Genomic DNA, 27,963 nt, shown 5'->3' with positions numbered 1-27,963 from the left:
TATATATGTGTAGTGTCATGGCATCTGTATGATGCCCTAGTCTGCTCACTTACAATGGTTGTCTTGCAAAGATCATGAAGGGGTCTCCGATCCAGCTCTTGGCCAGGAAAACTGTCACAGAATTCAGAGCAGTTGATTTCCGGCTCCATGTCACCACATGTTCCTCTATGGGCATCTACTCAGTCTTGGCTATTCCTGGTCAAGGATGCAAACTGTTCACTAAAGCACAGAAACAACTCGAGGCTTTCTGCCAGAGGCTTCATCTCAGAGCTGCCTCCAGAGTTCAAATCCAGGATTTAAAAAAAAAAAATGGATCCAAGTAGAAGTTAACAGTTGTTTCATTAGTCTCCTTCATCAGACATATTTGAAGACCAGATGTTCTTCAGTTGGCCCCTTGCTGCCAGTGGGTACCACATGATCAAGTGTGGGCATCTCAGGTCATATATTGAATTGATTCTGGTTCACCACCAGAGGGCAGTCAGCACTCCAAATGCTCCCACACTGGGCCCTGGAGGAAAGCAATTAGACAAACATGCACACACAGGTTTAAAATGTTTTTACTATCTTGTGTACATGGTTACATTCTATCATGTGTAAGTATATACTTATAAATGTATCTCACATTTAGAAATATAAAATGTTTTAACAAATATATTTAAAACTTACTGTAATAGATACTTTAAAAACAGAGATAAAGTACATTTCATAATTTCTAGGTTAAAAAAAAAAAAAAACAAAAAAACTCTGCATTTTCCAGAGACTTCTAATGGTCAAGCTCTTTTGAAACCTTACTTTTGATTCATAAGGCATATATATCATCCCTGTTTCCGTCCCCAAAATTCATGTCCTAAGGCCTTTCCACACTGTTCCTCTAAGCTCTGATTCTAGGTGGTTCTGGGATCAAGAGCCCATATTGTCTCTTGTCTCTCAGAATGAGGAAGAACCTTCCATGTCCAGACAGTTGAGTTGCTCAAAAAGTTTGCTGGTTTTAGCTATTTATTTATTTTTTTTAATTTAATAAAACTTTTTTTTTTCACTTCACTTTATATCCTGCTCACTCCTGGTCACCCCTCCTACAATCCTTCCCCAACCCCTCCCCTTTTCCTCTAAGCAGGTACCTTCCCCCCACCAGGTTTTCTCCCACCCTGACACTTCAAATCTCTTCGGGGCTAGGTGCTTTCTGTCCAATTGAGGCCGGACAAGGCAGCCCAGCTAGAAGAACATATCATTCCAGTTGTGTGGGTAGGCCTAGATCCAGCCTGTGTATGTTCTTTAGTTGGTGGTTCAGACTCTGAGAGCCCCAGAAGCCCAGGTTAGTTGACTCTGTAGGTCTTTCTGTGGAGTTCTTATATCCTTCGGGGCACTTGTACTGGGTTTTAAACTGTCAGAATCACGGAGCTGCAATGGGTTAGTCGGGTTCTAGGGAGAGGGGCTGAGTAACTGGCTGAGGCGATGTTATTATTCTCAGAAAATATTAATAATCTGAATACTGTGATCAGAAGAAAAACCAAGACAGACACCTGCAGTCTCAGTGCTCAGAAGGCTGGGCTGGATGTGCAGGAGTTGACCAGCCTGGCTACAAAGCAAGATGTGAGGAAGAGAGGGAGGGGAGGAGAGAAAGAAGTGGGTGGGGCATGTGGTCCATGGGTCACAGACTGAATATGCCTAAGTCTTACCTCTACTTTATACAACCAATCCATCCTTTAATAGGAAAAACAGATTTGCGGTTAATCACAGGAATGTAAGAGGTTGCTATTTCTGCTTTGTGTTTTTGAAAGCACCCAGCATAGGATGTGTGTGTGTGTGTGTGTGTGTGTGTGTGTGTGTGTGTGTGTGTGTGAAACTTCGACAAATATTAATTACGACTGATCAATAGTCACTGAACACTAGACCCATGGTTAAAGCAGAACAGTGGTGACAGGTGCCGAATGTCGTCTTTGGAGTCTGTACTTCGACTTGAACAATATAGCACCAGGTGTCGCCCAGCCCCTGGCCTCTACCATGTTCTGAATTATTTACCAGCTTCATGACAGAGTAATCACGAGAAAATTAGAGTCTGCTGTCTCCCATCAAGCATTTGAATCCTTGTGCTGTCTGGACAGATGACAGAATATAAAATGAAAAAGCAAACAAGGCATGGCTATTCATATCCTAATTTTGTTGGAATTCCAATGGAAAGGGCTCTTTCTTTCTCTCTTTCTTTTTTTTTCCCTTTCCATCTCCTACTTCCCTACTGAGTATTCTAGCAAAGAGCAATGTCACAAATCACAGAGCAGATGACACTATGATAGTCAGGAAAGTCATGTGTTTTTATATTGTCTTCTCCATCATAGCGGTAAACCAAAGACCTATTTTTGGCTTGATAATGCTTCATTGTCTGGACCATCCTTTGAAGAGAGGATGTTTGGCAGCTTGCCTGGCACTCTCCTACCAGTTTCAACAACTGCCCGTCATTGCCAACTCTGCCCAGCATGTGCCAAACTGAGATTCCCTGGTGTAGTGAGAATTTTTGGTTCCTTTAAAAACACAGAAATGTCACGGGAATATGTTTTTGTTTTAATCCCAGGTGTGGGATATGAGGCTGCTTTAGAGTGTCCACAGCAGCTGACTATGATTTGTCTCCTGCTTAGGCAGGATTGTTATTTTGCTAGCTGAAAGTGGTTTACGTTTGGCCTTCTGGGGACTCCTCAGAGGGTGTACAAATACCCAAGGCCTGAGAGTGTGGCTGATGCTTTTCCTCCTCCTGCTGTTGCTGGTTGGAGAGATCCTGATGATGAAGATCAAAGTTGCCCCAAGGACTCCCTTAATCAACAGGAAGTAGTCTAACAAGATTGACACCCCTTCGCTCTCCTAACTAGTGTCGGAAGGTTGGAAGGTTGAAGAAGGCTGCTAAGAAGAAGAACCCAATAAATGAGTCAAAAGTCTGGTTACACTCTGGTAAAGACACATGATACATCACTTACTCAAGGGACCCAGAGAAGCACAGCTTTGGGAACTAAGTCTTGAGAAACTTTGGTCCATGAATATCTAGTGTGGGGATCCTAGATACTATATTATTAGATTTCCATATGGGGCAGGCATACAGTCCCAAAGATGGCACTTAGTCACAGAAATTCACAAATGAACAATCACAAGTGCATCTCTCAGTGTTGACACACTCCTAAGCTCAAGTTCTGAAAGGCTGAAGGGCTCTGCCATTGAGAACTCCTCAGCATTGACTGACTAAGGTGGGGGGAATCAGTGGATAATGGAGAAGCACCAGATCATCAGACAGAGTTAGAACCAAGGATCAAGGAGTTAAGTCTGCCAAGTCCTTCATAAAGCAAACCTACCCCCACATCCCACACATAAAACCCCCTGGGGATGCTATGTTAATGTTTCACACAGTAGCAGACCCAACACCATGCATTTACAATGCATTTAACAGACACCACAGAATTCTTTTCCAATTTTACTGGGGCTTTCAATAGTCTTATAGTCTATTTATTAACCTATTTATTTAATCTTTACTATAAATAATCCTATTTATTTCTGGTCATGTGACCACCATCTATTAGCAAGTTATTTTGCAATTCATAGAACTTCTGCTCCTGCCCAGGAAGAATTCCCCACTGTGAGAATTGCTTTACTCCCATAAACAACTTAAAAACCAGACAAAACATATGAAGCAATTTTTTTTTTCAGACATTGGGCAACAGATCATAGGACTTTGGCTCCTAAGAGACATTCTGCCTGAAGGCAGATTCTGGGCTGGGGCACAAAGAAAGAGAACTAAACAGAAACTAGATGTTTTGCTGAGGTGTGTGTGTGGGGGGGGGGGAAGGGTGTTGGGGTGGCTGTAATTTGTAAGACAGTGTAATGGAGAAGAGAAAGTGCAGAGGAAGAAAGAGAGTGTGTTTAGGGAATCTGCTGGAAGCCCCAATCTTTTCTGAGCTCAGATCTTTGCATGAGTGCAAGAACTATCTCCTTAAAGCTGAAGAAGTAATCAGTGGCAGGCAGCAGCCAGGCAATTCCCTAGAGCTGCAAGTACACAGTGTTCCAGCAGCCAGAGTAGAGAGACTCATACTATGCAGAACACTAAAAAGCATCTTCAGGAAAGTCACACTGTAATAGTTGAGCTAAATTAACCCAAGTTGGAAGGGTCCTCAGTTGGCTCTGACAATGTTTCAAAACCCACAAAATCTATAAAGCCCATAATATAAAGCCATTCACAACGAATTCAACTCTTTCAACAACACAACCCAATTCCTCTTCAGCAACACAGCAGGAGCTAACAGTTAACCACATAAAATTAGAAATGTCTATCATCCAGGAGCTGGAGACATGGCTCAGCTGATAAAATGCTTGCTGCACACATATAGGACATGGGTTCAGTTCACAGCACCCATGTTTGTTTGTTTGTTTTAAAGCCAAACATGGCAATGTACACTTACTTATTTATATAATTATTTTATGTGCATTTTTTCGTGTTTGGCCTGCATGCACGTCTGTGTGATGGAGTTGGATCCACTGGAACGTGAGTTATACTACAGACAGTTGTGGGCTGTCATGTGGGTGCTGGGAATTGAACCCAGAGCCTCTGGAAGAGCAGTTAATGCTCTAAGCTGCTGATGCATCTCTCCAGCCCCAGTAATGAACTCTTGCAATCCCAGCATTGGAGAGGTAGAGAGGAAGATCCAGTCAGTGTAGTGGGAATTGTGAGCTTAGGTTTAAGGAAAGACTCTGTCTCAGAGAGTAAAGTGGAAGACATTTGAAGGCGACATGCTACTCAACCTCTGGCCTCTCCACGTGCATGCATGCACATTTATACATATGTGCCCCACCTGCATATAAACATGAACATGTACATACAAATACACACATAAACACATGCAATAGCCAATAGACATGCCAAGCATTTAAGGATAATATCTAATATTAAAATAAATATGACTCACAGATATCAAAATAATAAATATGGCTTACAAATATAAAAATGTAAAATATAGTTCAATAGAAATAGATAACAGAAATGATACAGATGGCCCCACAGACCTTAAAACAACTGTTGCACACAGGTTCTACATCAGAAAGCAAAACCTGAGAAGGCTCAGGAAACAAAGATACAAAGAAGAGCTGAACAGAACTCCCTCAGATAAAAATAGAATATCTGAAATAAAATACCCTAGATTAAATACTTTAGAAGGAAATGCTGGTTGACTTGAGGACTTAGCAAGAGAAAATGTACATAATAAAGCATAGAAGAAAGTGAGATCGTGATGTGCGAAAGGATAGCCTGTGCTCCATCACGAGGGTGACTGCTGTTCCAAGGGGAGAGGGTGGGAAACAGTTTGAAAGAAATAGTCCAGAAAATATGAGAACTAGGTACTATAAGCAGTGGATAGTTTCTGAAAGAGGGAAAGCCAGTTGTTGCCCCTGGTGGCCCTATGCCCATGTATATATGAGCAGCAGAAATTTGATTCACTGGAATAGATCTATCTATCTATCTATCTATCTATCTATCTATCTATCTATCTATCTATCTATGTGTGTGCATGTGTGTTTGTACGTGCGTGTACACATGCGTACATGTATACACAGAGGACATAATATGGATCTGGTAGGAGTTGAAGGAAGGAATGAATGTGGATGTGACCAAATGCTTTGAATGCATATATGAAATTCTCAACAATTAAGAAAAACACATTTTAAAAAAGAAATGCCAAGCTAGGTGGTGGTGGCTCACCTTTTTAATTCTAGCATTCAGGAAGCAGAGGCAGGTGGATCTCTATGAGTTCAAGGCTGGCCTGGTATACAGAGTAAGTGAGGACAGCCAAGGCTACACAGATAAACCTTTTCTTAAAAAACCAAGAAATGCCAGAGGAAAGTTTCTGTGCTAGAGTAAAATGGTACCAGACCTAAATGTGGAGTCCAGAGAGATGAACAAAGTAAATTTAACTGTGTGGCTATTTCTTCCTGATTAAAACATGGAGGGAGAGGGAGACACGTAGGCTCATGAAACTCCCAAGAAACCTAGAATCAGGAAATTCAAGAAACTTACAAGACACACAGGAGAGAAAAAGACTCAAAAGGCCTGTCCCTAAGGTTATGTAAGCGGCAGTCATTATTACCTGCAGGTTGCCAAGGAGCTCCAGGATGCAGCTTTCATGAGCTGTCACCGATGCTGGGATGGGCTTTGCTTCAGCTGCTCAAGTCACCATGCTCCTAAAGGTGACTGTTTACTCATGCTCTGTAAGTAACTGATAGACCCATGGGTTCCCATACTGAACTTAGACAGAAATACTAACTTGATCAGTCCTTGCCTTCCCTTTCTGTGGTGAACAGAAATAGTCTCCCCAGAAAAAAAATATCACAATAACGGGAAAAGGTTATTTGTAAGGATATGCCTACAAGCACATAGGTATTAGAAAACATGCAAGTGTTGAATTGTCCTTTACATGCAAACCACAGATATTTTTTATTTCTCAAGCAGTCACCTTGGATCTTATTCTCACTTGCAATTGAGTATGAGATCCTGCCTTACTAACGATCCAATGGAATTGACAGGCCTGGGAACTCAGTTCAGAGGGAAGGAAAGAAATTGTCTAGTGTGTTCTGGGCTTTGGGTTTGATTCTCAACACTGCACACTAAAGCATAACAAACAAACTTGAGTCATGACCGAGCTCCAGAGCTAGGAAAACAAGGGTGTGGATGTTCACACAGCTCTCCATGACAGTGAGTCCTCTCTCTCTCTCTCTCTCTCTCTCTCTCTCTCTCTCTCTCTCTCTCTCTCTCTCTCTTTCTCCCTCCCCCCCCTTGAGTCTCATAAGCAGTAGGATTTTTATACACAGCAGGTCATCTGAATAAAGAGAATATCGTAGTGTCTCTTGGCCAACTTCTCCCTCCCTTAGTATGTGGAGTCGGCTTCCCTTCTCCTATGCTGGGATTTAATAAGAGGCACTGTAATAGACAAGGCCTAGTCTGAATTTAAACCCCAGCTTCATAACACTCTGATCACGGTATCTTGGGCCAGGACTTCTCCAATTCTTAGCTGCCTGCTCAGTGAAATAGAAATCTGTACTTCAGGGGATTGTTGGTGTTAAATTATATCACATATAGTACATATACAAAAGCAAGGGATGCCTACTCTATCTTTAATGAATGTCAACTTCTCATTTCCACAATCTAGAAGGGTCATCTATATAGAACACGAGGGAACAGACGACCAAGGTTATCTACCCATCCATATTGGTTTTCTAAACTTCCTAATGGAACCCAGGTTCTGAATCATTCACATCTCTTCTAACAAAAGGAGTAATGATCTTCATGCTGTATTTAAAACCAGCTTTTACAGGAGTAATGAATTACAGACCCTGAGAACAGAGAGCACATTGTTTAATTCAATGAGCATTGATTAATGTTATCTGCTAGTTGCTGTGCTAAGGGTAAGGATGCACCTGGGAACAACCAACAGTGTTGCTCAAGCACTTCACACACTGCCCATTTGCTTACAATTTCACTAGGCTTCTCCCAGGAACCTAGCAACAGTGACCTAGCAACAGCGACCTAGCAACAGCTTTCATCATCACCTGTCGACAGGTGTGAGCCAAAATGGCATATGAGAGGAACTGCTTGACTACCCCAGCTCTTTCTCCGTCTCCTATTTTTCCCTCCCTACCCCATCTCTGTCCTTCTCCCTTCCCTCTCCCTCTTCCTCTCCCTCTCCCTCCCTTCCCCTCCCTCCCTCCCTCCTTCCCTCCCCCTTCTCCCCACATGTTCCATCTGGACTCTTCCTTTTTCTCTTCTCTTTCCATCCTTCTCTGTCCCCTCTTTCTCTGTCTCTACCCCTTTCCAGGTCCCCATTCTCCTCCCGTTCCCAATAAAATTTATTTATACTAGGTCTGCCGCATGGAGTGATTGTTCAGCCCACCAAGTTGTTGCCACCGCTGCTGCATTAGGCTGCATTATACTGCCATTTTACAAAGTCTAACACTGGCTGTTATGCACAGTAGGTAAAGCAATACCTGTGTGCTGACACGAACCAAAGACTCATGGGCTGCAATATTGCTTGGCACATCTGATTTCAGAGACCTACCCTGAAGTGTGTTGCTAACTCTCAGGTACAAGCTAGGACAACCACAAAACTGTCCTGCAAATCTCTCCTGCTTCATACTTCGATCCTGGAGACCCTTTACTATTCCACAGACTTGGGTTTGATGACTGAAAAGAAAAAGCCCCATACAAAAAGCCTCACTGGCTTTTCAGAGTCGCATTGTTACCTTGAGAAGGCTAGACTGACTCCATGAGAGGCTTCAAATTGGCAGTTAAGGAGCCGAGGCCTAAAACCTGGGCAAGCCCAGGCAAGCCCAGGTAAGTCAGTTACTAATAGAAAAAAACCCAGGCTCCAGCCTTCATGCCCAGGTAATGGAGTGTCCCAGCCACCTGGCCTGAGGCAAGGACAATGGGTCAGCAGCAGTTTCCAGACTTCCTCAGCAACAGTTTCCAGACCTTCCCAGCACGTTTCCAGCCCCCACACTCTGGTGATGGACTGTTCATAGAGATGGACCCAACAGATTAACATAGAGATCACCTACCACAGAATTCCCTAATGTGCTTTAAATCAGGCCTGCAAGCTTGTTTGGTTGTCTTTATCTTGGTAATGGAGAGATCCCAGCATGCTAGATTTCTGCAGAATAAAACACTCTTTGCATTTACATACTATTTGAGTCCAGGGTATCATTCTTCAGCAAATCATGGACCCTCACAATCTAGTAGCGTTTAGATACTATTATGCAAATTATATGTGCACGATTTCCATAAAAAAAACAGCCAACAAATGTCAATTAGTGCTCATTAATATGCAATAAAATTCTCATTTGAAAATCATTAAGGGCCAAGGATAAATTACACTCGGCTGCCCTCTTTTAAGGAAAACCCCCGCTATGCTTTACTGGATGCTGTTTCTCATCAGCTGAACAGTCAGGTGTCAGAACACATCAAGATTCTGACAGCTGCAGGACCAGAGAGAATGAGTGAAGTTGAAGGCTTCGGATCTGGGTTTTGGACACCTCAGGTTTTGCCTGCTGCAGCAGAGACCCTTGACCCTCAGTTCGCAGATCACAGGCTGAGCAGCTTCATTAAGCTATTGTGCTAACAGCACAGTGACCCTGGCTAAAGGATACTTGTGAGGATGCCACACAGCTGGGTGAGGGTCGCTCTGTTGTACTACACAAAGACATGTAAGTGTCAAAGCCTTTGGAGCCCAGGGGCTCAGCCCAGAAAGCCTTCTGGCGTGAATCTTTGTAAGTGAGCTCACGTGCTATCTATCTGTGAATTTCAGCTTGAATTGGACATTAGATTTCCCTAAACCCTACTTCAGTATTGCTGTGGAATACACATTCCTCGTGTGAGCTCCTCGAGGAGAAAGACAGAAAATATAAACCATCAACACACCAGCCCCTCTGTAGCCACATCCTTAAACTATATTAAACCTGGCTAGAACTCAGGGATTTCTCCCCCCTCCTTGTCCTCCTCTTCTTCTTCCTCCTCTTCCTCCTCATCCTCATCCTTATCCTCTTTTTCCTCCTTATCATCCTCATCCTACTCCTCCTCCTCATCCTCCTGGTCCTCCTCATCCTTGTCCTCCTCCTTGTCCTCCCCATCCTCCTCATGCTCCTGGTACTTCTCCTCCTCATCCCCTTCTTGTTTCTCCTCCTTGTCCCCTTTCCCCTCCCCATTTCCTCTTGCTATGTTGCCCTGCCTGGCCTTGCATTCCAACAAGTTCTAAGTGCTGATGGCTTTAACTGACTAGGAAATCATTCAATGAGAATTTAGTTCAGCAAAGAAAATACAGGACTCCATCAGAGATTCAACTGCACAAACCTTTGATATAACTTATTACAGGCTACTTTGACAAAGTTCACACACACATACATGCACCAAGCCACTGGGGTTATTCTCTTCAATCAATTTCAAGGAAGTTGATTCAGAAATTAGACAATTAAGCCCTGTTGGTGCATGCCTTTAATCACAGCACTGGGGAGGCAGAGGCAAGCAGATTTGAGTTCAAGCCAGCTGATCTAAAGTGTGAGTTTCAGGACAGCCAGGGCTATGCACAGAAAATCTGCCTCGAACCTCAGCCCTTCACCCCCCAACACACACAAAGGAAGGAAGAAAGAAAGAAAGAAAGAAAGAAAGAAAGAAAGAAAGAAAAGAAAGAGAAAAGAAAAACTAGACAATTAAGAGATTGTAAGAGAGCTGGAGAGATAATGGGGAGCTGAAGAGATGGCTCAGCGGTTAAGAGCACCTGGTTGTTTTTCCAGAGGTCATGAGTTCAATTGCACACACCCCTATTTCTAACCCAGAATCAGTCTCCAATTGATAGCCATTTGCAAATGAAAAATTAGTTTTCTCCAAGGAAGACTCAAGGGAGTCTCACTGAGAAAACAAATCATTCTTAAGAGTAGGCTCCATGCCCAGCAGTTCCAGCCAACCCACAATGAACTGAAGGGCATCTTTGGAGGGATTTTGTCTCATCATGTTATGTCAAGGCTTGCTTATCTCACGTTACAAGTCCTTTGTGTATATTGTATGGCTTCTAATTTTGTATTATAATGGAATTCCTGTGTGTGCAAATGTGTGTGTCTCTGCACATAAATGTGTTTCTCATGTGCATGCTTTTTGGCTCCTTTTCTTCTGTTTGTTTTGTTCTATTATGACTTGTTTGTTTGTTTTTTCTTATTGTTTCTTAGATGACTGTCTATTTTCTATGAGAGACAGAAAGGGTGTGGGTCTGAATAGCAGAGGAAGTGGAGAGGGACTGGAAGGGCTTGGGGAAGGGAAACTAATCAGATTATATTATATGAAAAAAAATCTATTTTTAATAAAAGAAAAAAAACTCACCAAATCTATCCATGATTCAAGTCATGATTCTTAAATAGTCTCAGCCATACTAAAGAAGGCTATGAACTCTCTCCTAGAGAAAGTATCACATACACAATATTAAGGGGAGACCACAGCACCCCCGAACCTAGTTATTCCAAGTGAAGGCCCTCATTTCAAACCACAACTCAGATGAAGCCAGGAGTAAAAACATTTAAATTAAACAATTTGTACAGCGCTCTCATAATACAAGTGTGTCTTGGTGGCCACCCATCAAGCGTGATGCACACAGATGATAAAGGTCATGATAAGAACATAGCTTACTATGTTACCAATTAAAACAATTTAATAATAATCTTGGATCTGTCTTTTAATTGGAGCATTCTACATATATATTAGGCAATCACACACACATGTGTTTAACAATCCACTAAGTTACATGTTTTACTTGTCAAATCTTGTTTATGTTCCTTTTCTTGTATTTTCAAAAACATACCCCATTTCCATAACAGCTTTTAGGGGGGGAAAGCCCCATTTAAACTGAGCTTGTAATGTATGCATGTGATTCCAGCACTCCAGATGCCAAGGCAGTGGGGTCACAAACTCGAAGCTAGCAAGCATTCTACCCTGAGCTACATTCAAGCCCCAAGGTTGTCTTTAACTGTTTACAGTATTATGCATTTTTGCATGAATTTTTCAGGAAATCAATTGCTGCAAACGGCATCTGGGATTACCATGGGACTTCATGGCATTCATTGTCAGTTAGGGGACAAATGACATCGATCTGTTTATAGTTCTTTGTAGGTCTCATTGAAGCTTTTGTATAGCTGTCAGGTTTATATGGAAAAACAATTTTATTACTTCCTTGCCTGATTGGATGTCTGCCCAATTCTGCTTCTTGCCTTACTGAAGTAGCCAGGACCACCAGTTCAACACTAACATCGACACTGAACAGAAATAATGAGAGTGGGCATCTTGGTCTTGTTCCTGGCGCTGGGAGAAAGTACCTGACCCTTGATGTTAAATAGGGTATCAGATATAGGGCTTGCATAGGTTCTCTTTACCACGTTAGGAAAGCTCTCTTCTGTTCTCAGTTTGTTGAGATTTCATTCATAATAGCTCAGGCTTTTTATTGAGTCATCTTTAGTTTGTGTCTTCCAAGAAATTTTCTCATGTCCTCTGAGTTGATGAAGTTACTGGAGTACAACTGTTTAGCATGGTCCTTTACGAAGAGATGAAGTAAGAAGAGGAGAAGATGAAGGAGAGGAGAAGCTAGGTGATGAGAGAGAGAGAGAGAGAGAGAGAGAGAGAGAGAGAGAGAGAGAGAGAGAGAGAGAGAAAGGGGGAGCATGAAGGCAGATGTTCACGTGTCTTCACCAGTCAAAGATAGTTTATATATCTAGGTTGGGTATTGGGTTACATTTCTGATTGAGCATTACCAAACTTATAAAGCCTTTGATTAACATTTAAAAAATTGTATAAAAGCAAAAAGGAAAAGAGGGCATGGGATAGGGGTTTTCTAGGGAGGGGAAATGGGGAAAGGGGATGGCATCTGAAATGTAAATAAAATATAAAATAAAAATTAAAAATATAGAATGGTCCTTTACTATCCTTTTATTCCTATAAAGTCTGTAGTGATGTTTCTTCTCCCTCCCTCCCTCCCTCCCTCCCTCCCTCCCTCCCTCCCTCCCTCTGTCCCCCTCTCTGATAAGTAGGATCTCACAGTGTAGCCTTCACTGGCCTGAAGCTTGCCGTATAAGCTGTCCTCCAACTCCCAGAGATCCTGACTGCTGAGATTAAAGAAATGTGTGGTGGTCCCGCAGGCAGCCTGGTACTTTCCTCATTCTTAGTGTAAGCACATGAGTTCAGTGCTCTGGATGGCCAGAGACATCCAATCCCTCTGAAGCGGGAGTTATAGTGGTTGTGAGCCAGCCACCTGACATGGGTGCTAGGAATTGAATTCTCCGTGGGAAAAGCAATAGTCCTAACCATTGAGCAATTGCTCCAGTACCCTCAGCTTTAAAAAAGCACTTTCCCCTGATTTTTTTAAAAAATAATTTTTGTCTGTGCTACTTCCACATCAGTAAACAGCTGGCAGGAAACTATTTATAGATGACTAGGCTGATTTTGCTTTGCTTTTTTTTTTTTTTCTTTCATGATTGTGGTTTCCTGTGTCCAGTTTTTGTGGCATTCCTTTCTTCTCAGTGCTATCAGACTGCACAATATTCTTCCTGGCTTCTGACACTCCTAGCAGGCCCTTTATTGGGTAAGTATCTGAATGCAGTGAGGCATTCAGTGAGTTTCTCTCCTTTTTCTCGGGGTGGGGGGTTCTTAGCTCTTAAGTTCTTGGCTGCCTTAGTATGTCTCCTATGAATTTGAATGATTTTTTTAAAATATAGCTTTTCTAGATTTTTATCCATGGAAGCAATAATCTATTGAGTTATCCTGGGACTGCCAGAAGCAAGCAGATGCTTAACATCTGGAGAGATCTTTAACTTTGTTGTTTTGTTGTTATTGACAAGATAAATAGTTTAAAAGTAGCATGTACAGGCTGGTGAGATGACTAAGCAGGTAAGGGTGCTTGTTGCTAAGTCTGATGTCCTGAATTGGATCCCTGGGTTCCACATGGTAGAAGGTGATAACCAAGTCTCTTGAACTCTCCTCTGACTTTCACGTGTACACTGGGGCATGCATGTGAGCACACATAAATATAAAAGGGTAAGTTAAAAATAAAGATAATGTTTACCCTATGAGTACATATGACGACAGGACAAACACTACACAATATGACAGACTATTCTTAGTGTCTTAGTTAGGGTTTTCATTGCTGTGAAGAGACACTATGACCAAGGCAACTCTTATAAAGGACAGCCTGTAATTGGGGCTGGCTTACAGTTTTAGGGGTTTAATCCATCATCATGTAGGAAGCTTGGTGGCCTGCAAGCAGAGATGGTGCTGGAGAGCTGAGAGTTCTGCATCTTGTTCCCAGGCAAATAGGAGAAAGCTGACTTCCAGGCAGGTAGGAGGAGGGTCTCAAAGACCACCCCCAAAGTGATACACTTCCTTCAACAAGGCCACACCTCCTAATGGTGCCACTCCCTGGGGCAAGCATATTCAAACACATTGAGTCTATGGGGAGCCCAACCCATTCGAACCACTACACTTAGCATTAATTACATCAATAGGGCACATAATAGAATCTTTACGTCATCTAAGTCACACCTGTATGCATAATTTAATTATCACTGTTATCAAATACATATTTGAAATGTAAAAGTTTATATAAAATACATATTAACTTAAAAGCCAATGTTTATTTGCAGGCATCTATATGTGCCAGCCAACTTTTAGACATTTTTTTTTTCTTAGAAATTAGTTGTAATATTTTCTCTTCTCTCTCTCTTATTTTAATGTTCAATCTGGGCTATGAAATGCACTCTGAAGCTGCTAAGCCAAAACTGCAGCCTGCAGAAGCAGGTCGGAAGCTGCCTGGGAAGGAAATTAATTCTCAATCGTCTGCATTGTAAGTGCAGAATCCCACTGGAGCTCCTGATAAGGTTAGGATCACAAATCCCATAAGGTGTCCGCTAGCTCACAGGCCCACGCTCACATAGCCGCCGTCACTGAGAATTCAAACACCTCGTTATTTTGCTAGTTAACTGGCCCTCGATTGCTTGTGCTCTTCAGTGAGCCTCAGTGCTCCTGTAGTTAGAGCCATCTCTAGTGTGGTGGGGAGTCCCACTTTTTCCTAGCTAGAGAGACTAAGTTGCAAAGTCCAACAGGAGCAAAACTAAAGATGAGAACCAAACACACTGAAAACCTCATTCCTAACTCCAGGGTTCACAAAAATCGCTTGTTTGAAACTGTTCACATCTGTTGCTTGGCGCTGGTCCTTAAGCTCCAAGACCCCTACCTTCGCATGCAATTATCCTCGCATCAAATAATGAGTTACAGTTGGTTGACTATATACCTAGAAAGCTCTCCATGTCCTTGAAATGGAAGAAGACAGGGACAGGAACGGAATGTCCTTTCTCAATGAAACCATTTTTTTTAAAAAGGCCCAACAAACACAGCAGAGATAGCTTTGTGAGAGGTGCAGAGAAACTTGCTACTGAAAGCCCAACCCTGCTCAGCACACTGCCCCTCACACGCTCTCACCCAAGAGGAAGGCCGTGTATAATTCCACTCCACAGCATGGAGTAAATGAGCAAGGGGGTTTATAAACAGTCTGGCCAACTAAACACAAGATAGATACAAAGCAACCAGATCCTGCGGACTCCCTACCCGCTAAGCTGGTATAATCCCTGCTTGGCAGAGAGTCTCCCTGTAGGCTCTCCCGCTGAAACACACAGACCTTCCTGCAGGAAGGTAGTGGGAGAAAGACAAAAGGAGGGAGGGGATCACTTCCATCACACAGAGAATGATAATTGTGTGTATTCCTTTTAGCCCAGAACTGCCAGGCCGGGGACTCTCTCCAACAGAAGTGAAAATCTAAGCACATGGGGTGTATAGCTCAGTGGGCAAGCACTGCATGGCATTAATTGGGCCCTAGGTTCAAGCTCTAGTCCACTGAAAAATAAATTAATAAACAAAAACAAACCCCTCATCTGGTATAAATAAAGGTAAAATGAATGGCAATTGTAGCATGTTTTTTTGTGTGTGTGTAAAAAAGAAATTGGAGGTAAATGTGAATAGCTACCAACGGAAAAAAATAAATTTTTCTATTAATATTAAATTGGATTATTTATATTGTTACTCTAGAATAACGTACATAATATGGCGAGGAAAAGAAAACAGCATAGTTGCTGGCATGTTATGATTCTGTTTACATGAAAAATCAAAAATAATTCCACGCAGGTTTGGGATGACTAGGAATGAAAACATCCACACGGAACTTTTGCCGCAGTTCCCAGAATGAGTGAAAATGAGACAGGTTAGGTTCGACAGCATTTCCCCATATAGCACTTTCTTATCGGGCTTGTTATAGTGTGAGGATTAATATTGTAATCTAAGAATTCAACATGGTTAACATTTCTAAAGGATCGGAAAATTTATAATTGCAAGGAAGACCAGCCTCCCCTCCTCCCGGAGCTCAGTGGGGCACGTGGTTTTCCCGGCATGCACTTTTAATTGATCTTAGTGGACAAAGGTAAATAGAGGCTTCTCCTGGAGAGAAGTCTGGCCTGGTGTCACTCAACAGAAGCCAATTAAAGCACAGAATCGACAGTGGTACTGGACAAGCCGGGTAGTCATAAAATGATAATCATATCTAAGCCTCAGCTACAGAGCCTCCCAGGAGGCCGCCAGAGCCCTGTGCAGCCGGCAAACACAAGCATGAGAATAGCCCAGGCTTTTGTCTGTGAAAATCCCACCACTCCAACTACTGACAGCATTTGCTGGCACCACTTGCTTCCTCCAGAGATGAGATGCACAGAGCTGGCCCAGCCTCTGTAGGAATTCACATGAAGCTGTGGAGAGACACGGCTGCCCAGGCTGGAAGGGTCTGTGACTGTTTTTGTAGAAGATAGTTTGAGTATCACTGGAAACCACTCAAGGGCCTTCTTATTGTCATCCCCAGAACAGCACCAGCCAATGGCACTGGCAGAACAATAACCCTGCAAATATGATGCCTAGCTCAGGCTCTGCCACTTGGTTTCATTCTAAAGGACATTTTTTGGGACTTCAGCGTGTGCATGTGCGTGTGCATGTGCGTGTGCGTGCGTGCGTGCGTGTGCGTGTGTGTGTTATGAAATTCAGATTCTGGAAATCTGAAGAATTCTCTTTTTAACCACTCATTTGTCTTCCAACACCCTTTTCTACAGTCAAGAGTGTCGATGAGGAATAGGATAATCCTACCCAACAGAACCCAAATGAATGAGTGTTTTGTCTGCATATATGTGTATGCACCATATGTATGGAAACTGTGGAGGTCAGAAGGGGGTGTTGAGTCCTCTGAAACTGGAGTTACAGGTGGTTGAGAGCCACCAAGTGGGTGCTGGGAACCAAGCTATGATTCTCTAGAAGAACAGCCATTTTAACCATATTCCCAGCTCCCTTATTGGTGATTGGTGGCCGCCTTCTACTTCATCATCATCACCTTCTTCTTCTCTTCCTCCTTCCCTTCCTCCTCCCCTTCCTCTTCCTCTTCCTTTTCCTCCTCCTCCTCCTCCTCCTCCTCCTCCTCCTCCTCCTCTTCTTCTTCTTCTTCTTCTTCTTCTTCTTCTCTTCCTCCTCCCCTTCCTCTTCCTCTCCTCCTTTTTCTCTTTCCTTCCTTCCTTTCCTTTTCTTCTTCCTTCTTTTTCTTCTCTCCCTTCCTTTCTTCTTTCTTTCTCTTCTTCTTCCTCCTCTTCTCCTTCTCCTCTTCCTTTAATTCTTCACAAGGTCTTATGTAGCCCTGGCTGGTTTCAACTCATTATGTACACCAGGCTCACCTCAAACTCACAAAGATTGTCCTGCCTCCCCGGTGCAAGGATTAAAAACATATGCCACCATGCCTAGACTCCAAGAAAAGTTTTTATTGATGTGGCATTTTACAAGACTATTTCCAAGTCCTTACTATACCTTCAGCCCAGGCCACACCTTCATGATCTTAATATTCTCTAGTTAAGATGTCTCCTTTTGTTTTTTCTCTCAAGGTCTTCCCAATTTCCCCCAGAAATCCATAATGGAGTGCTGGCAGTGCCCTCGGACAGCCTGGTGTTCTAGCAGAGGCAGGTGGCCTTAGGAGGCTCAGTGCATACTTGGTCAGATGCTCCCATTGTCACTCTGGAACCCTGCCACCCATCATAGCAAGGAAGGAATTCCAACCAGCCAGAATGGAAGTTTCTGTATGAGACCTTCCCATGCCATTTCTGGTTCTCACTCCAGAAAACACTCTCTCACTGCAGAGCTTCTGGCTAATCAACATACAACCAGCATCTTCTATCTTCCAGTTCTGCATCTGCGGATTCTACTGAGCACACACAGAAAATAGTGGGGAAAGGAAAAATTGTGTCTGTGCGTGGCCTTTTTTTCCTTGTCATCACTCTTTAAACAATAGAACACAGACGGTTTACATAGTATTTACATTGTAATGGGTATCATAAATAACCTAGAGGTATGCAAGAGGATGCATATAGCCTATATGCAAATAGTATGCTGTTCCATACGAGAGACGGGTATCTGGAAATTTTGGTATGTGCAGGGGTTTCTGAAGCAACCTGTCTCAGACACCAAGGGATGACTATGTGTCCAAAGCTCCTGACTGCTGCTTCCAAGACTGACTTCCCAGAACCATCACTTGCACAGTGACCTTTCTCATCTCACATGGAAGGCAATCATGCTTAACACCCCCTGACAATTTTTATTTCAGGTTGAAAAATCAGCATCCCAGTTTGTTGAGAAGGATGGTCAATTTTGGATAGGAGCCTGCAGTCTGAAAACACATATGGAAGACGGCCGGCAACCCTGTCCATGGGCCGTCTATGTCCATGACTTCAGTTCCACACTGCAAGCTGTCTCTATAGTCCCCATCGGGTGGACTGGGAAGATGGTTTGGAAGCTCTGTTGCTTACCGTCTTAAGGTTTTATTGCTGTGAAGAGACGCCATGACCAGAGAAAACATTTCATTGGAACTGGCTTATAGAGATTTAATCCATTGTTGTCATCAGGGAGGCACACAGGCAGACATGGTGCTGGGGGGAGGAGCTGAGAGTTCTACATCCATGTTGTCAGGCAGCAGGAAGAGAAGGACATGCTGGGCTTGGCTTGATCATCTGAGACCCCAAAGCTCATCCCCAGTGACAAACTTCCTCTAACAAAGCCACACCTGCAATAATGCCCATCCCTATGAGCCTATGAGGGCCATTTTTATTCAAAAGTCACACTTACTAATCCTCAGCTAAAATATGCTGACACAGATTTGGGTCCAGGGGATGAAGGGGACTTAGACCTCAGTTGCTCCCACTGAAGTAAAGGAGTTCTGATAAAGAGATGAGATTCATTACACAGCCTCTAACTTCTGTTCGACTTAGAGCATTTGAGTTTTGTCAGGGACTGTAAGTTGGGTAGAGAGGCCTGTTTCTGGCCACGTCTGAGAACATAGTAAGTCTAACCTCCTGCTGTTACTCCCATTAGACTAGATTTCACTGAGCCTCTAGACTGGACAAGATGTGGTAGGATAGTCTGGAAATGCCTTCTATAACCATATCTCAAGGTTTTGCCTATGTTGGGTGCACATCCCAAGAATGGCTTAATATCTAACCCGATCTCTGGCCAAAAGTTACATGGATACCTATGGCAAACAGATAAAAGCTCAGCCAATGTCCTGATCTTTAGTTTTCTAGCTGGCCTGCTCTGTGTGTGTGTGTGTGTGTGTGTGTGTGTGTGTGTATGCATCTATCATTTATCTATGTATCTATTTATGTATCTATCGTATGTATGTATGTATGTATGTATGTATGTATGTATCTATCTATCTATCTATCTATCTATCTATCTATCTATCTATCACAGAGACTCACCATGTAGTCTGGCTGTCCTGGAACTTTAGGTAACTCAGGCTGGCCTTGAACTCACAGAGATCCTCCTGCCTGGTTTCTTGAGTGCTGGGATTATAGGTGTGTGCCACTCACCACCTTTATCTCTTACCAAAACCTGGAGGCTCACCCCCCTCATCCTTTTTATACTTTGATCAAACCATTCTGGCACTTTTGGTCCTGATTATAATACCCGATCTTGTTATAATTTAAATATCAAATCTGCCTCTGGAAACATCCCTTATACTGTCGCTGTCAGTCAGAGAGGCATCGATCCTTCAGAACTCAACCCCAAAGCCACTTCTTCTTTAACTTATTTCACTTATGAAAATCCTGCAGACTCTCCTCCTGCCCATAGACTCTCATGGAAGGAAATTAAACTCAATTGTAGCTCTGGGCATAGTTTGTGTAGGCTCTGTGCATGACAGAATCAGAGGAACTAAGCCTTTTACAAGACTGGTCCCTGCGTTCTTTCATTTGAAATGTAAGCATCCCACTTTAATTAATCTTTCTTCATTCTAGCAAGTTCTTTTTGCTGTCCCCTCCGGGTCACATCTGTGAATGTTCCACATTAACACACCCTTCTCTTCCTTAGCCATTTCAACAGCATACGCTTGATGTGGACACGCTGAAAGCTTATCTTCTTCTGTGTGCTCATTATGTCTATCCCCAGAAAGGAGGATGCTCTAAGGTTGGCCTTTGTAACGGGGGGGGGGGGGGTTGTCTGAGGCTGTATCATCTGTCTGTATATCTCATGATTATGACAAACAGCTCAGAAAAACGCCTTGAGAAATCTAGATGGAAAGCAATGCCCCGTGGAAACACATAAATATTTTATCAGGCTCTGAACAAGACTCCTGCTCATGAATGTTTTAACATCTCAGCATAGTGTTCAGGGGCTGATTAGATTCAACTTGTACTGGGACCAGAAAGCAGAGAGAGGAGGAGGGGAATAATCAAGGAGGGGAGGAAGCGTTCTACACTGTCTCTTTTAAGGACCTAAGACACATTTAAGAAATACCTGAGGGCTCCCCTGGTTTGCATGGATGTTCATTTTCCAAGTGCTATCTCCTCCACACCCCAGAGTATCAGGTAGATAAGCTCCTAGCAGTAATGTCTTCGGATGGAAACACACTGCCCGTCACTGAGCCCCTGTCACTTTGTCATACCTCTGTCCACATGGGGACACAGGAGGATTTTCTCTTTAAGTGAAATACTAAGAACTAGAATAAGACAGACACTCATAGCTGCCTGATTTAAAATAGCCCCAAACCGGGAGCAACCCGAATGCCCATCGATATGAGCACGAATACACACACAGTAATCACTATACAACAGCTACCAACTTGAAGCAAAAAGACATGATACACTCGAGAGCAACAATGGATCTCAGGGATGTTTCACAGCAAAGAGGAGGCAGGCAGAGCGCTATGTAAATGCGTTTATACAACCGTGCAGGAGCCATTAACGTTCAAGTAAGAGGAACACATTGCTTCTAGATGGTGAAGGTGGCTAGAGAGAAGCACAAGAAGAAATTCAAGGGAGTGAAGCCTTGTGTATTTTGCTTGGAACGTGTGGTCAAAACTGAGCCCAATTCCAGCAGGTGCAGGTTAGAAACCGTGCAAGATAAAGGGCTCACTGATCTCCAGATCATTCTTCACCTATGAAATATTGATTGCCTGAGCGGGACTGCTAGTATTTTACCAGTGGTTTCACAAGCCTGGTGGGAGAGAGATAAAGCTGTGTTTGTGTCATTAGTTATCTAATCAATTCAATCATATCTGTTAATTGCTTATCATTTGCCAACTAGGAACATTCCTGTGAAGGCAACAACAACAAAAATTCTTATCCATATGGGGTTTCCTGTGGAGAATGTGTCCAATTGACAAAGACAGAGACAGGGCATCAAAAGGTGACAAATGTCAGGGACATTCTAACAAGGATGAGAGGGAGGTGTCCTCAGGCAAAGTGAAAACCATTAAGGACAGTGGGAAACAGATGTGACCCAGTGAGGCCAAGCACACTCGGTCACACAGGGCTGTCGTTGCCTCTGATGAAGAACTGGGTGTTACTTAAGTGTGAGGGGACGCTATTTGAGGGTTTTACATCGGGGAATGATAAATACAAATGAATTTTTAAGAATAAGACATATGTAATCTCTGAATTGGGGGTTGAGGTAGGAGGATTGGGAATTGGTGGCTAGCCTGAGCTACATAAGCACAACCCTGTTGCAATGAATGAATGAATGAGTAAAAGAAGAGCATCAGTCTGCCTTTCTTCCTTATCTTTACTGAATTCCTGATGTTCTATCTTAAATTTGGAGAGAGACAGAGAGACAGAGAAAGACAGAAACAGAGACAGAGACAGAGACAAACAGAGGGAGATAGAGAGAGAGATAAAGATCAAGAGATCTGTTGTCTGTTATGGAAGCTTTAGAAGAACAACGTTCATATAATCCATAATTTCCCCCCCAAATTTCTGTCTCATATTTATTTCTTAATCATTTTCTGATTTAACCTCAGTCTAGGCCTGGATCACATACTCAAACTATTATTGTTATCGCTATTGCTATTGTAATTCTTAATGTTAGTTTATGTTTTAGATAATAATTAATGGGCCAGTGGTTAATAACACTGACTGCTCCTGCTGATAAACAGTGCTCTGTTCCCAGAACCTACATGGTAGCTCACAACCGTCTGCCACTCCAGTTCCAGGGGGATCTGATGCCCTCTTCTGTTTTCCATGGGTACTGCACGCATGCAGTGCACAAACACAAGCAGGCAAAACAACTCATGCCCATAAAATGAAAACAAATAATTTTTAAAAAAAATAATATAATTAAACGTTTATATAAAGAAAGGGAGATAACTTCTGGGCATCTTTAAGGTTTCTCACAGTAAAATGTTGTTTGAAAAAGTGAGGGACTTGCATTCTTTGTCAGCACTTTTAGCAAATTCCTGAGAAACTAAACACCAATAAGTTCTCAGTCCTTTTCGTAAAATAAGGGTTTTGTTTGTTTTCTGTTCAACTATTGAATCCAATTTCTCTGCCCAAGTCATTCGCCCTTCACTAATTCTGTGGCTCACAGGGGCCCTGGCCATTCTTTTCCTCTCTTCTCTGCCCCAAGTTATTCTCTGAAAACATTCAAGGAATGAAATGAAACACGAATTCGGGCCAGGGAGAAAGCTCATTGGGTGAATGCCTGCTGTGTGAGTGTTTGGATCCCCAGATCATATATAAAGCCAGGCGCTGTGCATTCGATTCTGTGATCCCATCTCTCTTAACAGGAGGTGAGAGCCAGAGACAGGAGAATCCTTAGATTCAGGCCAACTAGCCTGGTGCACACAGCTAACAAATAAAAGAGACCCAGCCTCAAGCAAAGTGGAAGAACCCAACCTGAGGCACTCTGACTGCATGTGCCTGCACACACGCGCACGTGTACACACACACACACACACACTCACACACACAAACTTATACACACGCACATGCACACACACAAACATACACACACTCTGACATACATAGACACACAATAATACACACACACACACATACAGACATACATGTATGTGCACACTCACACTACACACACTATAACACACATACAAACACTCATGCATGCACAAGGTTATTTTTTAAAGGTGAATCTGAGAAGAGAGGGCCCTTCTTAGAGGCTTCAATTTCCTCCAACAAAACTTTCAAATGCGCTTAGGGACATTTGAAATATCAAGAAAGTGTAATAGAGGAGCCCTCATCAAGAAACAATGTGATCCTTAGGCCTGGCATGGTGGCACACACCTTTAATCCCAGCATCTGGGAAGTAGAGGTAGCTGTGAGTTTGAGGCTACCCGATCTACAGATCAAGTTCCAGGATAGCCAAGGCTATACAAACAAACCCCATTCTGAAAAATCAAACCAAAACAAAATGGTGTGTCCCAGGCCTCTTCTTTCTAGTTAACTTCATTCCTGTGTTCATCCTTCCACCTTCTAGGCTAGAAGTCGCTTCTTGCCATTTACCCTCCTTGTCTCTGCTGGAGGACATTTCTGTTTTCCCAAGACTGGGCTTCTCTATTCCCAGGCTTCCATAACTGCTTTGCCTCTGACCAGACCAACTCTAGACTATTAGGGAACAGAGAAACTAAAGCCGGAGGCAAGAGACAGAGAAAATATGCCAGACATAGTGGTGGTCCTGCAGGGGAATCAGACAGACAAAATGGGGACCAGGGAGCCCCCTCTCTTTCTGAAAGAGCCCCAATTCAAGCCAAGCTTGCCAAAGCACTTCACATCCCAGAGTCTAAGTGTCTTAAGCACGCAGACAAGTGGTTCCTCTCATTTATCTGTTTACACCCATTTGTTCCTTCTGCAGCAGTTAAAACACATCTACAAATTTGGAAGCCTTGCTGGGAGAAATCCAGCTATTGTCGGAGAAAAGGTGGTTCCCCCTCCCCCCACTTTGGGGGCCTTGCTGCCCAATTAACATATCAACAAGTATGGTGGTTTTAAACTACCACCTGAAAACTTTTCTTTTTCACTGAAGTATGCACACACTTAGCATCTTCCTCTGTTTATTGTTTAAGGAATACACCGGGAAAACAGAGGTCAGGACATAATGTACCTATTTCTCATGCATGTATCCAGAAAATCAACAAATGGGTAAAAGCAGCCACGTCACCTTCCCTACGTAGTTTAATTTTGAAATGTTAGCAGGTTAACAGGGAAGCATTAAGGGAGTAGCACGTGATGCCTAACTTTCTAAGTGGAAGACTCTAGAACAAGCTTGGAAACTGCTGTTGGCCAGATCCAAGGATGCTCAGAAAGGAGCCTGGGGCACTCCTCTGATGCCCAGGAACAAAGCCTCCACACACAACATAAGCTGTGTGGTAAAACTTTCTTCTCAGACTTCAGAGAGGGGCTGGGGGAACGTCAGCTAGCCACCCTGCCCTCGGGTGAGCTTGCACCTGCAGGGTAGATTTGGGGTCACGCTTGGAAATCGCCAGACTGTGGGAAATAGTTCTGAGATCTCCTTTTTGAGCACTTTGTTGCTTATTCAATAAAATAGAGAGGTCACACTCCGTTCACTCTCCCCTCTCCTCTTTCCTCCCAAATTGCCAACGCCATCCCTGATGCGTGGCCACGCGTTCTTCCCTACTTTTTGAACTTCTGAAATCATTTCTGAACACCCTGCTCAGGTTTTGAATAAGAGAGGGGGCTCCTGTCCTCTTCACTTTTTCCCCCCGTAGAGTCAGGTGCCTGTGTCCATAGAGAGCTCCTACAAAATCTGGGGTGTGGGGTCTCCAAGGGCGCACTGTGCTCACCTCGCGGGGTCCCCGGCCGCGGAGAAGCGCCGAGCCCGCGGCTGTGGCTGGGACGCGCGTGCTCTCCCGGTCTCTGGTGGGCTCTCGGGGTTGGAAGGCGGCGGGAGGGACGCGGACCGCGCCCATCGCCGCGCTGACTGCAGGGCCGGCAGCTGTGCGGCGTGCACGGTGCCCTGCGGGTCGCCTCCTCCCCTGCCCGCTCGCCGTCCCTCCTCTGGCGCCACCCCGCGCCGGCACACGACCCTGCGCTAGGCTGCAGGCTGCTCCACTCCCGAGTCCTTTACTCCGACTTCTTCCACTCCTCCGAGGACGTCCGCTCCCGTCTGAGCCTCTCTGCTCAAAGAGCCGCTTACGCCGGCCTGGGGAGCCCTGCGGCCGGAGGACGATGCTCAGACCTCCCGGGAGCAGGTCCTGTCCCTGGTTCCTCAGGCTCACATCCCAAACTAGTTTTTGTCTTTTGAGACGGAGTTATCTATTAGCTTTTCTTTGGCCCCTTGCATTCCTCTTTCCCTCTTCTATCTTTTCTTTACTCCCCTCCTTTCCCCTCGTCTCTTCTTTTTCCCCATTCTTCATTTTTATTTAGGCAGTCTTTGATTCTTTACATTGAGCTTGTGTTTATTTTAGAAAGACAAGAATGTTGCCTATAATAGGAATGGTGGGGGGGCGCGACAAGGTTTCTCTGTGTAACAGCCCTGGCTATTCTGGAATTCACCTTGTAGACCAGGCTGGCCTCGAACTGACAGAACTCCGACTGCCTCTGCTTCCGGAGTGCTGGGATTAAAGGCTTGCACTTCAAAGGCCACATTTTTACTACTTATTTTAGGGACAGAAGAGGAGGGGGAACCCAGTAGGATTCCAGGGTTCGGGTCACATTGTACGGAGGATGGAGAATTGGCTTTAAATTTTTTACAGCCCTCCCTCAGTATTTCACCCAAAGGCTTCTTTTCACAGGAAAACACTTTATCAGAGAGGAAAAGTAAGAGGAAAAAAATAAAGCAAAAGTTTTATTGAGGACAATGTGTGTTTTTTCACATTGTCCTGAATGTGAGAAAATCAGCAACATATGAATTTCTGTTCTGTGCAGTTAGATGCTGTTGTTGAGGAGTTGGGGAGGCCCCTTTGATTCTCTACTTTTGGGGTTACTCAGCTTAAAAGGCCAGGGCGGGGGCTCTGGAACAATGCCTCATCTGGCAAAGCAATCTCTTTGGAATCATGAGGACCTGCTGGGGTTCCCCAACAAAAGTCTGTGCCCATAACCCTAAGGCTGGAGGCGGGGCAGTGGGGTAGGGACAGGCAGATTTCTGGAGTTTGCTGGGCAGCCAGTCTAAATTGGTAAGCTTCAGGTTCAGAGGGAGTGCCTGTCTCAAAATTAGTGTGGAGAATAATTGAGGGAGACAACTACCATCAACATCTGCACTCCACATGCATGCACACACGAATATGCACACACACACGAATATTCACACACACACACACACACACACACACACACACACACACACACACACACTCACGTTTCTGGCACCATCTTTCTCTGTCACTCTCCTTCAGAGACCAAAGCTGGATCTTGAGCCTGTAGCTCCCCATTAAGGATTTCCCCTCTGATCTCCGTTGCCTTTTATCTTACCTCGGACTACTTCAGCTACTCTATATTGGACTTGGTTTCCCCCCCTCACCCCACTGTCTTTTTTCCGTTGAGCTATCCCGCAGCCCCTCAGTTACTGCTCGCCAATTTTCATCACCCACCTCGATCGACCATATTTACCTCAGAGGTGTTTCTGGAGACTCTTCTCTGCATTCCCACACTGCTGCCCTTGTTAAGTTTTAATTACCCTGGGCTGAATCATTTTAATAGTTTCCTAACAGGTTTTCTTGCCCCCGGTCTCCCCACCATCAGTACAGACCTAAGAAAGCCACTTTCATGATAAAACAAGCAAAACACCCTCCTAACCTCGCAGTGAGGCTTCTGTGCAGTCCTAACACGGCTAAGCTTTCAGGGTTGGGGCGAACGGGCTGGCTTTCCAGCTCAAGCTCAACTGCAGGGCTCTGAATACACCTTGGGTTGTCAAGTCAATGCATCTGTTTCTTTTGCCCCTCCCCCTCCCCTCACCCAATCTTTACCTGTTGAGTTGCCCCTCCCCCAACCTTCAATGTCTGAAGCCAATGCCTTGTAGTCAGCATCATTCTTCCAGATTTTATCATTCAGATCTGTGAGAGGAGTTAATGTCTCCTTCCTAGCATTCTGTGTCTGTAACAATGCTAGGTTCCGTTGTATGACCCAATCGGCTGTATCTTCCTGTCATGCTAGTAACTACCAGAGTGTGCAAGACAAAGGATGCTTTTGCCTCATCATCGATCTTCCAAGGCACTGGCCACATGTTTTTATTTTATTAACTTGCAAAAGGTTTAAATGTATTAAAATAATGAATTTATTAATGAATTAAACTTTATTAAATTAAATTATAATTTATTATTCTAAATCAGATATTGAAATATATATATCATATATAATTTCCTGAAACAGGTCAACCTCAAACCTTTGGCAGCCCTCCTGTTTCAGCCTCCCAAATACGCCATCACAAACTTTTTAAAAAATGGGTGTATTTTTATTTAATGTGTGTGTGTGGTTGCCTACACGAATGCACGTGTACCAAGAGCATGCTTGGTGCCCATCAGGTTCAGTAGAGGAGAGTGGATATCCTAGAACTAGAGTTACAGACAGTTGTGAGCTGCCATGTGGGTGCTGGGAACTGAACCCTGATCTTCTGCAAGCATTCTGCCAACTCATATACTCAACCCAGAGTCTGGCTTATCTTGCAAAGCATGATAATCTCCAGCTCCACCCATTTTATTACAAGTGACATAATTTCATTATTCTTTTAAGAACAGATTCGTCACTTTTATTCATGTGTACTTGCAGGTGTCCATGTAGATATGAGCATGTACATATGGGTGCCTGTGGAGGTAGAGGCCAGAAGATGACATAGATCCTGTGAGGCTGAAGTTCCAGGTGACTGTGAGCCCTGATGTGGGTGTGGGAATTGAACTCTGGGCCTCTGCAATGGCAGTATGCTTGTAACCACTGAGCCACCTCTCCAGCCCTTCATTATTCTTTATGACTGAACAATACTCTACCATACATACACACCACATTTTCTTTATCCATCTATTCACTGATTGGTACTGAGTTTAATTCTACAATGTAGCCTTTACTAATAGTGTTGCAATGAAGGTGAGTGTGCAGTCCTAGCTTCTGCATGCTGAATTT

General features: G+C 43.7%; 1 protein-coding gene across 1 annotated transcript in view; it reads right to left on the bottom strand.

Moving 5' to 3' along the window:
- The window catches only part of Gpr156 (G protein-coupled receptor 156), an 85,290-nt gene extending 60,436 nt beyond the window's left edge, over positions 1-24,854 (bottom strand). Inside the window, exons 1-2 of the mRNA XM_034515353.2 lie at positions 24,696-24,854; positions 54-508 (exon numbers count right to left, since the gene is read on the bottom strand). Of these exons, the coding sequence (XP_034371244.1) occupies positions 54-149 (96 nt within the window). The 5' untranslated portion in view covers positions 150-508; positions 24,696-24,854. The remainder of the gene's footprint in view (positions 1-53; positions 509-24,695) is intronic.
- Positions 24,855-27,963: the final 3,109 nt, after the last annotated feature.

The sequence above is a fragment of the Arvicanthis niloticus genome, chromosome 12 (genome assembly GCF_011762505.2).
Source record: "Arvicanthis niloticus isolate mArvNil1 chromosome 12, mArvNil1.pat.X, whole genome shotgun sequence".
Lineage (NCBI taxonomy): Eukaryota > Metazoa > Chordata > Mammalia > Rodentia > Muridae > Arvicanthis > Arvicanthis niloticus.
This window is presented reverse-complemented; position numbering and strand designations above follow the sequence as displayed.